We start from the raw sequence: 13,252 nt of genomic DNA on the forward strand, positions 1-13,252 counted from the left end.
GCTCAGATTTATCACCTCTTAGGAATTGGAATTGAACTCCAGACCATTTGACAACTGTATCACTTGACCAAGCTTTACCTTACAAAAGCCAATGAACATGGGCTGGGGAAGGGGCTTGGTGGTAGAGCACTTGCCTTGCAGACATGAGGCACTGGGTTCAAGCTTCAGTACCATATAAAAAATAAATTAATAAACAAAGATATTGTGTGTCCATCTTCAACTAAAAAAAATGATTTAAAAAAAGCCAATGAACACCTACTTAAGGGAAACATGTTACAGGAAGACATTTTATAAAATAGTCAATTGCTTCATTAATTATAATAGAAGAAATTTTTATTGAATGCTCCCTGTGTATGGGGGAAAGGGTAATTAAGCAATTGTAGGATGTTTAGGAACAATCTGTGCTACCCCAAAGAATAACACAGCAAAGATAGTTTTCCTAACTTGTTTTGTGGTAAATGTTTACATGTTCCGAAATGAACTGTATCTCTGAATACTTCAAAGCATTATAAATCCAGTTACAGGGGAGCTGAGGCAGGTGGATAAAGTTTGAGGTCAACCTGGGTAACTTAATCTCAAAATAAAAGTGAAAAAGGGATGAGGTTTTGGGACAGTAGTAGAACACTTAGCTAGCATGCTAATTTAATGCTGATTTAATCCAACATCCTAAAATTAACAAGTGGAAAACAATAGCTATAATCAAAAGATTCATTTATTAAGGGCTACCACATCTATTTGATTTAATATTTTCAAGAAATGAAAAGGAACTGGGAATATAGCTCAGTGATTCAGTATTTCCTTGCAGGTATGAGGTCCTGTTATATTCCTCGGAACCAGAAAAGAAAAGGAAAAAAAAAAAAATGAAAAAGAAATAGACAGATGATGATCCCTTGGATTAGGGGAGGAAGGGATAAAGAGTTCCATTTTGAATATGATTGAATTTTATTACCTATCAAAGAGAATAAATTAAATAGATCGCTTTCTATGTACACCAAGATTCTGTTACCAAGAAAACATATTTGCAAATATAAAAGACATAAAAAAACTCAAAGAACAACTAAACAGTAATAAATATATCTTCATGTTAAAAAATTTTTGTGTATCTGTACTTTCTATTTCTCAAAAACAAAATTGATTTTTCTCCCTTTGGCACTACAAAGTAAGGGGCACTCTACCACCAAACTACACTCACAGCCCTTTATACTTTTTGAGATAGGGTCTTGCTAAATTGCCCAGTTTGATCTCAAACTCATGGTCCTCCTGTCTTGGATTCACAAGTCGCTGAAACTACAAGCATGCACCACTATGCCCAGCCTGATTGTTTTTAAGAAAGACATTTTTTAAAATTTATTAATTCAGTCACTGAACAAACAAGATTAAAATAAGGAAGTCCAAAAATATTAGAATGAAACAGCTCAATTATGGAGGGAAAACATGAGTCTCCATTGGGCTGGGGCTATAGCTCAGTGGTAAGAGTACTTGCCTAGCATGTGTGAGGCCTGGGTTCAGTCTTTAGCACTACTAATGATGAAGTCCATATACTGGCATAAAAAAAAATTCTACAGAAAAAATGAGCTTTCAAGAAGACAGTAAAGAAAAAAAAAAGCATTAGCTGGGAAGGAGAGAGAGAGACAGAGAGAGAGCACCCGCAAACAGTCACATGACACTAAATCCCTTTATATCTTGGAGGCAAGTCTGCATGCAGTCCATTGAAGCCATTTCTCACCTAGAAGAGAATGAGTTAACCCAAACACAGCAGAATACCTGCTGGGGTTTACAAACTTGCAGCCATGAACAAAAAACCCACTCTAATCTTAAATCCTGGTTAAAATTTAAAATTACACACTAAGCACACACTTGCACAGAGCACTAGAGGGCAAATACTATTGCCAAACGCTGTTCTTCCTGTTGGGTCTACCTTTCCATATCCCTGCCATAAAGCTGCATGATGCTTTTTATTTTTCCTTCTGCCAAGAGACTGAAATTTCATCAACCAATATCTAATACTGGAGTCTTTATACTTTTATTTAACTCTCTGATCTATGCCTAAGAGTTCTAGGTGTAAGAACTAATAGCACTCACTCAAAGAACATGAGGTTCTCAGAATGATTATTCACTCTTTACAAACATCAAAACTGAAGAACAGGAAGTTAAATGTGTTGTCTGGGCTCCTGACATTAGTCAATGGTTGGATTAAAAAAAAAATACAAGTCATATTTCCAGATCCTTGTTTAGAATTATTTCTACAAAAAAATTGCAATTTTATTCTAACCAAGAAATAGTTCAGATCTAACTTCACCTCTTCAAAGGAAAAACTACATAACTAGGTCCATCAAAAAACACTAGCCTACACCCAGTGGGTCAGGAGTCGTAAGTAGAAGGATCTTGAGTTCAAAATCGAGCAGCTAGCCTCAGGAAAAGTGAGCAGCTAAGCAACTCAGTGAGAATCTGTCTATAAATAAAATACAAAATGGGGCTGGGAATGTGGCTCAGGGGTCTAGTGCTCCGAGTTCAATCCCCTGTACTCTCTCCCCCCAGCAAAAATAAATAAAACCACTAACCTAGGCAGCTTTGCCCTATGTGACCTATGGCAATGGCAGCACTGATGCACATGGTGCAGGTTGTGGGCACTGACTAGAACATGAGGAAGACCCTCAGGAGCAGGACATTTCAGTAGAAGAAGCATGAATTTCTAAGGAAGATTCTTCCTCCCAGAAGGCACAGCACACAGGTGTGGCAAGTTTGGTCAGGTCTCACAAGCCATGTTATAGCTCGGTGAGAATCACAGAACAAGCCATGAAAACAAAACAATACACATGTGCATCTTGGTTTGTGACAGCTGTGTGTGGTGGTGCATACCCCCAGCAACAAAAAAAAAAAATCAGGAAATTGAGGCAGGAGGACCTCAACTTGGAAGCCAGCCTTAGCAACTTACCAATACCCTCAGCAACTTAGTGAGACCCTGTCTCAAAAAAATTAAGGACTAGGGCTGGGGATGTGGCTCAAGCGGTAGCGCGCTCCACTGGCATGTATGCGGCCCAGGTTCGATCCTCAGCACCACATACAAACAAAAATGTTGTGTCTGCCAAGAACTAAAAAATAAATATTAAAATTCTCTCTCTCTCGCTCTCTCTCTCTTAAAAAAATTAAATAAAATTATATTTAAAAAAAAATTAAGGACTAGATGTAGCTCAGTGGTAAAGGGCCCCCAAGTTCAATCCCCAGTACCAAAAACAAATCCAAACAAACAAACAAAAAAATACTCCTCCAGGATTATGAACAAAATAAAGATGCACCCTCTCCACACTTGGATTCAATATTGTGCCGCAATGTTTCTGTCTAGGCAATAAAGCAAGAAAATTAAAATTTACTAGCCTACCTAGAAACTGAAAACATTTTTTCCACCAGTTTATCTGTTATCAAATTAAGCATGATAAATTAAAATGTGTTCCAATGATTCAACAAAAGAAAAACAACAGACTTCCTAAATACAAGCAATTAATATTTAAAATATAAAAGTGAAATCTATATGTAATTGAATATGCCAGACTCGGTGGAGCATGTCTATAAGCCCTGCTACTTTGCACGCTGAGGCAAGAAGATGGCAAGTCCAAGGCCAACCTGAGCAAATGAGGGAGATCCTATTTCAAAATAAAAAGGGATGGGGATGTAGTTCAGTGGTAGAACACTCCTGAATATAATCCCCAGTAACAGTAACAGTAACAACAACAACAAGGAATTGATCATAAAAGCTAATAATTATATCTTATACTAGTCCTAATAAATAAGCCACATCTATTGAATTCATTCTATATGTTAGCACGGTGCTAAACACTTTGCATATGTTAATTATTTAATTCTCACTGTTCTAGACCAGTTTTGTGATGACCTCCGTTTTATGGAAGTAAAAAATAAACCAGAGAATATTTACTTAAGTGATATGGACATATCAATATTCAAATCTGTGGGAATCCAGAATTCATGATGCAGTATGAACATGAGTTCACAAATACATTTTTTGCTTATATTTTGAATAGTATTTGTCCATTTGAACAAATATTTGAGTATCTAGTACATGCCAGGCACTGTGCCAAGTGCTTGGAATCCATTAGTGAAAGAGACAGCAATCCCCACCCTTAAGAAAATTATAGTAATCTTGCAGTTAAGGGTCCTACACATGCTAGGCACTTTTGATGGGCTCTTTTTGAACGTGTTCAAAGTGTTTTAGGCACATTAACTTGTTAGCAATTCTATAAGATAGATAGTACTTTATTTCTACTTTACACAGAAAGAAACACACTGAGGGGTTTAACAACTTGACAAAGATAACACAACTTGCAGAGTTTGGCTCAAGTCTTAACCTCTATGTCATTTTAACACATATAGTCACTTAATTTGAACATACTCCAAATTAACATATCACACTCATATGCCAACCAAATTTTGGCTCAAAATATATTCTCATAATAACACTTTTGTAGATCCTAAAGCAACTGCTACAAAGTACATGGATACAAAAAATATTAGTATCATTTTGCCAATTATAATCCAAGTTTTTTACAACAAATAATTACCTTTCTAACCCAGTTTAGGAGAAAAGATCACCAATTCCAAACTTAAATATCATTTCTTACATATCTAAAATCTTATTTTGCCAGTACAATCATTGTAGAAATATATATTCTTAGAGATAAGTCCTAAACTATTTTGGTTGAGTTTTTTTGTTTTGTTTTACAACGATGGAGGTTGAACACAGGGCCCTACACATGCTAGGCAATCGCTTGACCACTGAGCTATGTCCCCATCCCTTTATATTTTATTTTGCAAAAGGTCTCACTAAGTGCCTAGGCTGGCCTCAAACTTTTAATTCTGTCTTAGCATCAAGAGCAACTGGGATTACAGGTATGCACCAGTATACCTGGCTCTGATAATTTTTAAAAATATTTTTAGCTGTAGATGGACACAGTATCTTTAATTATTTTATTTTTTTTAATGTGGTGCTGAGAATCAAACCTAGTGCCTTATACATGCTGGGCAAGCACTCTACCACTGAGCTACAACCCCAGCCGCGAGAATGTAGGGAAAAAGACACACTTATACACTGCTGGTGGGACTGCAAATTGGTGCAACCCATCTGGAAAGCAGTATGGAGATTCCTTGGAAAACTGGGAATGGGACCACCATTTGACCAAGCTATCCCACTCCTTGGTTTATACCCAAAGGACTTAAAAACAGCATACTACAGTGATGCAGCCTCATCAATTTTTACAGCAGCACAATTCACAGTAGCTAGATTGTAGAACCAACCTAGATGCCCTTCAGTAGATGAATGGATAAAGAAATTCTTGTATATATAAACAATGGAATATTACTGAGCATTAAAAGAGACTAAAATCATGGCATTAGCAGGTAAATGGATGGAGTAGAGAATATCATCCTAACTAAAATAAGCCAATTGCAAAAAAACAAAGGCCGAATGTTTTCTCTGATATGCGGATGCTGATCCATAATGGGCATGAGGGAAGAAGCAAAGGAGGAATGGAGGAATTTTAGATAGAACCAAGGAGAGGGATAAGAAGGGAGGGGACATGGGGGTAGGAAAGATGGTGGAATGAGATGGACATCATTACCCTAGGTACATGTACAAAAACAGGAGTGGTGAAACTCTACTTTGTGAACAACCAGAGACATGAAAAATTGTGCTCTATGTGTGTACTATGAATTGAAATATATTCTTTTGTCATGTATAACAAATTAGAAAAATAAATAAATTTAAAGTAAAATTTTAAAAAAAGAAGAAAAAATTCCTTTTAGGAAATAAGAATGTCATTCTGGTATAGAAAACCAAGCAAACTATGAAATTGGATCCAAATACAAGACCCACATCTAATTTAAGAAATAGTGTAACCTGAAAAAAATAGCATAATAGAAGGTATGGCTTGTGGTTTTGACTTTGAAGAAACTACTCCATTAAAGAGTTTGGCTTTTTCACATCATAGAAAAACTAAATGCTTTAAATTATCACCTGATTTTAAATACTAAGTGAACAATGTTAGCAGCCCTGAGTTTGATCCCCAGTACTGAAAAAGATCAGTGACAGAGCACATCTAGATTCAATCCCTACTACAGGGCAGGGGGTGGAGGCAAAAAAGTAGTCTACTTGGCAAACTTTCTTAAACTTCTGACACAGAAAAGATAATCTGTAAGGAAAAGGGAAAAGGGGGGTGGGTCAATGTAATAGGACCAATGTAATAGGTCCAACGGATTAATGAGAAATACAAAGAAGCATGACAGAATTCTGGAATATATAATTCACCAATAAGTTTACAACAAATTCAGTATCGTGACAGGAAAAAAGGATAAGGTGAATTTCCATTCATATGACTTGCTGATAGAGTTCAATAAAAGATAAGGGAAAAAGAATTGTCAAGTCTCAGTCCTGGAAGTTGCTGAAACATTAAGTAGGAACTTTTAAAGACGTATTACACAGAAACAGAGCTAGCAGAATAGTTTAAAAATACTGCTAGTTTAAGCTGGGGATAGTGGTACAGACTTGTAATCATAGTCACTCAGGAGGTTGAGGCAGGTGGATCACAAGTTCAAGGCCAGCCTCAGCAACTTAGCAAAGGCCTAAGCAATTTAGCAAGGCCCTGTTTCTAAATAAATACATAAATAGAGCTGGAGATATGGCTCAGTGCATAAGCGTCCCTGGGTTCAATCCCTGGCACTCCTGCTCCCATAATATTAGTTTATCTCATCAACAAAACTAAATGTGTTTTGCCCTACAGATATCAAAGGATGAAGTATTTAGCTCATGTTCAACTTTATATAAGAAAACTGTTCAGAACATCTTCTCAGTGGGAGTACATACTTTCTAGAAAGTAATTTGGCCATTTGACACAAACTATTTTAAAATTTTTTAATCTAATGATGTCAACTCTGGAACTCATCCTCAGGAAATGCAGATCAAATTGATGATGTACAACAGCAACATCCTGGAAAATGTTCAAATGTCCAATAATGAGGAAATAACCAAATACATAAACTATGGCCAGGCACAGTGGCACACACCTGTAATTCCAGCTACCAGGGAGGCTGAAGCAGGATAATTGTAAATTCAAAGTCCTGGGCAACCTAGCGAGACCCTGTCCCAAACAAAAAATAAAAATAAATGGCTAGGGATGTAGCTTAGTACCAGAGGGCTTACCTAGCACACGAGGTACTGGGTTCAATTCCCACTACCACACGCAACCCCCACCCACCACCACACACACACATACACAAAAACCCTTTAACGAGACCATCTGTGGTAGGATGTCTCATGTTCCAACATTCTGAATCTATATTTGAAGACCACATCATGGGAAGATTAGCTTGCAAAGTTTCAGATTTATTAAACATGTAAAAATTGAACCATAGCACATTTTCCTTAAAAATGAGTTTTGCCATTCTTATCCCCAAAATAATTAAATAAATCATGTTATAAAACCCAAAATTAGGGTTTGGGATATAGCTCAATGTATAGCACTTGGTCAACACAGGCAAGGCACTGGGTTTTCTCTCCAGCACATACATACATACATACACATACACACACACACACACACACACACACATATATTTCTAATCTTCATATATTAAAAGTAGTCCAGTCAGGAGTAGTGGCACACATCTGTAATCCTAGCAGCTCAGGAGGCTGGGGCAGGAGGATTATAATTCAAAGCCAGTCTTAACAACTCAGCAAGGCCATAAGCAACTCAGCAAGACCCTGTCTCTAAATAAAAATATTTTTTAAAAAGGGCTGGGGTATAACTCAGTGGTTAAGCTCCCCTGAGTTCTATCCCCAGCACAAAAAAACCAACCAAAAAAAAAAACAAAAACAGTCCATTAACTCAACAATGCCTATTAGCCAGTTATTTAAATATGTCAACATAGTTTTCCACTACTCTTCCTTTCCACTGATTATCATTCACTCCTTTCCCTAATGTCCATATACATGAGTGTATATATAACATATATAATACACACAAACACTTCAAGTCCTTACATGTAATAGTTTGCAAACACACATGCTTAAGATGCCTAAATGCAGACAGGTACAGTGGCACAGGCACATAGGTGGTGAGGCAAGCTGGAGACCAGTCTGGGCAAGTTAGCAAGACTCAGTCTCAAAATTAAAAGGCTGAGGATGTAGCTCTGTGACAGGGTGCCAGAGGTTTAATTCCCAGTATGGTAGAAAAGAAAAGTGCCTGAATATAAAAATGCCATGCAAATTTAGAGGGCTGGAAGTATAGCTCATTGGTAGAGCACTTGCAAAACATGTGTGAAGACCTGAGTTTGATCCCCAGCTCTGCTAAACAGATGAGCATATTATATGTGAGAAGAGTTTTTGCGTTTGTGTGTGTATGCTGAAGATTAAACCCAGATCTTACATACTTTAGTCAAGTGCTTTACCACTGCCCAACATCACCAGCACACAAAAATGATTTTTTTTTTTTTTTTTTGGTAGCGGGGATTGAACTCTGGGGCACTAGACTACTGAGCCACATCGACAGCCCTATTTTGTATTTTATTTAGAGACAGGGTCTCACTGAGTTACTCAGTGCTTTGCTTTTGCTAAAGCTGGCTTTGAACTCTGATCCTCCTGCATCAGCCTCCCGAACTGCTGGGAATACAAGCCGAACAACCAACCACACCAGGCATGAAAATTACTTTTAAACGATTAAAATCTTCCAAATATAAGCTCTCTGGTTCTAACCTCAGCTGGATCCAAAGAGGTAGAGAGAAAAAGAAGAAAGTGCATTTTCCTGGGTTATAAGTCTATCCTTGCTATTTCCTAGCATTGCTGACTTTGGAATTTCACTTGCCTCTCTGGACTTCCTGGCCACTCTTTGAAATAAGGGTAAAGTTAGAATAAGGAAGGCTGTTACAAACTCTTTTTTTAAAAGACACTAGAGATGGACACAATGATGCATGCCTGTCATCCCCTAGCAACTTGGGAGGCTGAGCAGAAGGACCACAGGTTCAAGGCCAGTCTCAGAAACTTAACAAGACCCAGTCTCAAAATAAAAAATAAAAAGGGCTGGCACCACAGGTTCAATCCCTAGTACCACCCCCTCCTAAAAAAAGGACTCTGGATTCAGATTTCTACAATCTTCCCACACATTTTCTTTTCTTAATTCTCAGTAGTAATTAATTTCCATGGACTAACCTTCCTGATTAACAAAATCTGTTAAAGTATAGATAAATTTTCATAACAATATCCATTTTATCCATTTATAAAAATCTGTTGTACAACGTTTTGGCAAATTCATACTCATTATTTCTAGGTAACTATACTATAAACTGTAAGAGTTTCAAAGATTACTCAATATTCACTACACACAAAACACACATGACTTATTATGCAATAACTGCCAGAATAGTTAACAACGGGCTTTATTTCATTCCCTGAAACAAACATAAAATTAAAGTCCACGGGTGTTTCTTTTTAGAATGTTCAAAACAAAAGAGAACATTATGTAAATCAAATGTTACTTCATAAAATATTAGATAAAATGAGGTATCATTTCAGTTTCAAAACCCTATGAGTTGGGCGAGGTGACAGAGTGCTTGCCTAGCATGCAGTAGGTTCTGGGTTCAATCCCCAGTGCAACTTTAAAAAAAAAAAACAAAAACCCACAACCCTATGAGTAAGTATTTGAAGACTAACATCTCTGTAACTTTAACTTAACAGCCTCATCTTTTAGAATTGAACCAAACCCTACTTTTAAGTAGTTCAGCTTCACAAACCTTTTGAGTAAGATAAATTATATCTATTAAATCTGTCTTACCTTTTAAGATAGATACAGTGATATTTAAATTTGATGAATTTATACTTGATTAATTTGTTCAAAAATATTTTTAATAAGGCTCAATTTTTTGTGGGGGGGGGCAGGGGGTGTTTCAGGATGGAACTCAGGGGCACTTGACCATTGAGCCACACCCCTAGCTCTATTTTGTATTTTATTTAGAGACAGGGTCTCCCTGAGTTGCTTAGCATCTCACATTTGCTGAGGCTGGCTTTGAAGTAGCAGTCCTCCTGTCTCAGTGTCCCAAGCTGCTGGGATTACAGACATGAGCCACCACACTTGGATTGTTTTAATACTTTAGATACATCATTTTTATCTAAAAATCCTTTAAATCACTAACATTTTCTTCATCCTCAATATATTCTATAAAAATCACAGATTAGGGGTCAGGGTTACAGCTCAATGGTAGAGCACTTGCTTAGCACATGTGGGACACTGGATTCGATCCTCAGCATAACATAAAAATAAATTAATAAAATAAAGGTTAAAAAAATCAGAGTCTAAGGTTTACAAGGTACCTCTTTCAGCATTCTGAAGGCCAATGTCAATTATAGTATAGGTTTTTACTCCTTTTCTAAAACTATTATTATTTTTAATTAATGAATCAGAATTGTTTTTATGAATTATATAATGTGGAATGATTACATCAAGTTAATTGATATATCCTAATCATTTTTGTGATGACAGATTTTCTTAACAAAGCCTCTCCACACCATTTTACCTCAAAGAGAATATCTAAGATTAATAGTTAGAACCACTGTGTCACTGTGAATTCAACATCTCTGCAGAAGTTATGCTGTTGTTAACTAAAATAAACTAATGTGAAAGGAGAGAGCATGATGTGATTACTTTACAACAGCCTTAAATCTACTACTGTAGCTGGCATTTAGGTACAACCTGAGATTCAAAGGAAACAATTACAGCTGAGTGCCTTTCTCAGTATTTTTCATTGTTTCTGCATTAAATAGATAGAGACACTACAAATAATAACAATAGTTGCCATTTAGCTTCCCCTTAAATGGGAAGGCATACTGCTAGTCACTGAACATTTTCCACTGCATTTAATCCTCAGAACAATTCTATAAGAAACATATTATTATCTGCTTTTAATTGATGAGAAGCAAGGACTCAAGGAAGCTGTGGCAGATCCAGATTTCAAAACCAGGGTTCCTTGACATCAAAGTTCAAGCTTATAATATTAAGTTACAATGTCTACTGAAGATATAAGTACTTAAATCAACAAGTTTCTCAAATATTCACTCAACTTTTTAATATTTTCCATGCATAACTAGTTTTCTGCAAGAAGCAGTTGATTGCACAAATCAACCTTGTCAAAGGGATGGGATTTAGAAGGTGACTACAATTCTTAAGTAAATATCAGAAAATTTAGGCCACTCAGGCTAAAGCCTCACCTTTTTCATATTATATTAAAGTTTTAATATGAATACATGACCTAAAGTTTGTTTTTTCTTTAGTAACACCAGATATTTAAAAGACAGTCATTTTAAGAAAAATAATAACATTACAAAAGGAGTAAAACCCGTTGGCAGTTTTCCTTTATACTTATATGCAATATTCTCCAAAAGACATTTGATTTCTACTAATCTTGCTTCCTCCAAGTCTTACTCACCCCTGTTGCTCTATACTGCAAGGACTAAGAGTCACAAGCTACGTATTTTCTCCAACAAGTGTTTGAATCACTCCTGTAACCAAACCAGTTGGACGGCCAGTTAAATAAAGATTTCAACAGTCATCTAAAAGGCGAAAGAAATGCCGCAATCTCTCTTCAGAACAGTTCTAAAGCTCATCCCTGGCAAGTTCAAGCCCCTACCAGACAACACTGAATCAGAGCAACTTTTTAAGTAAAGACAGAGGAGAAATCCTTCACTCCTATTCCTTCCCCAACCCAAAACGCACAACCGAATAACCATCCTACTTAACCACTGCTGAATAAACACCGCATTGTATGTAAGTTCTCAGAGCCATTTCCCGCCCTAACACCCATTCCCTGGGCCTGGCATAAGTTCATTCCTGGCAGTCCCTTCTCAAGTGAGAAGCACACACAGAAGACAAATCCCCTTTTGCAAGACAGTTAACGTGACGCTGACTGCAGAAGATACATCTTGCCCATTCGTTTAATAAGACAATTAGCTCTGCAAAACACACCCACACCCCACTCCTTGGCTTCATAAACACTAGGACTACCGTGGACTCGGTGGAACTGTCCCTCCCCTCTGCCATAGGCTGAATCTTCGACCTTAGGAAGACCAGTGGAAACCAGTAAGTGAATTCAGAGAGAGGTCAAGCGGCCCTCAGAATTCTTCTGCAGGGCGCCCACACCGCTCTCCTGGCCTCAACAATGGGCCACTTGGTCCCAAGCAGCAACTTGAAAAAAGGGTTCTTCTTTCTTTAGGCTCACTCGACGCCAAATCCCACCCTAAAGGGAGAGTGACGGACTGGAGTGTAACCCTTGAGCTGCCTCCACTCGGAGCCAAATCCAGAGACTCCGCACTCCCTCCCAGCCCCACAACAACAGCACTTTAAACAACGTGACAAGCTCCGGGCGACCCTGTCCCCGGGCCTCGGTCGCGTTGAAAGGCATGGCTCTTTCGTGGAGACCAAACACGATTAACCCTGCCGCTGCCGACCTCGGCTGCCGGCGCGCGAAAAGCAGCCTCCGGACCCCTGGTAGGGGACGGTCAGGTCACAGGCCACCGCCCGTCCCGCCGCGCCCAGAGGGGGCGACCTGACCCCAGCCCTAGGGGAGGAGCCCGCCGACCGGCGGGCGGCAGAACCAGGGCGGACGCTCACCGCGATGACATTGACGAAGGTGGTCTTGCCCGAGTATTGTAGCCCCACCAGCGTCAGCTCCATCTCCTCCTTCCAGAACAGCGAGCGGAACCAGTCCAGCAGGCGGGAGATGAGCGCCAGCATGATGGCGGCGCTGAGCGAAGGCGGACGGGACGGCGGGAGGCAACGGCGACGAACACTTCCACACGAGCGGGCTTCAGCCCGGACCCCGCCAACGGCTCTTCGGGGCCCCGGGGCGACACGGGCGGACACGGGCGGGCGGCGGTGGCCGGAGCCAGGAAGCCAAGCAGGTCATATGACTCGCCCTACCCCCCACGCTGGGCCCCGCGCCGCAGCCGGCGCGCACGGCAAGAGCGACCATCCCCACCTGGCCAGGCGCGCCCGCCGCCTGCAGCGCCTCCTAGCGGGGATCTCGCCGCAGCACAGCACACAGGCCAACTGCACCTGAACTGCTTTCAGTGCCCTGGCCTCCTTGGCTCGCTCATTGATGGTTCATTCGCCCTTCATTCGTCCACTCATGCATTAACCCACTCGTCTATACACTTATTCAAGTTTTCTCTGAGTGTTCGTCGACAACGTACTCTGCGGGA

At 39.3% G+C, this 13,252-nt stretch overlaps 1 protein-coding gene across 1 annotated transcript in view; it reads right to left on the bottom strand.

The window, feature by feature from the left end:
• Arl8b (ARF like GTPase 8B) overlaps positions 1–12,986 on the bottom strand; it is a 44,185-nt gene extending 31,199 nt beyond the window's left edge. Inside the window, exon 1 of the mRNA XM_005330965.5 lies at positions 12,663–12,986. Within this exon, the coding sequence (XP_005331022.1) occupies positions 12,663–12,785 (123 nt within the window). The 5' untranslated portion in view covers positions 12,786–12,986. The remainder of the gene's footprint in view (positions 1–12,662) is intronic.
• Positions 12,987–13,252: the final 266 nt, after the last annotated feature.

Source organism: Ictidomys tridecemlineatus, chromosome 16 (assembly GCF_052094955.1).
Source record: "Ictidomys tridecemlineatus isolate mIctTri1 chromosome 16, mIctTri1.hap1, whole genome shotgun sequence".
NCBI classification, from domain to species: domain Eukaryota; kingdom Metazoa; phylum Chordata; class Mammalia; order Rodentia; family Sciuridae; genus Ictidomys; species Ictidomys tridecemlineatus.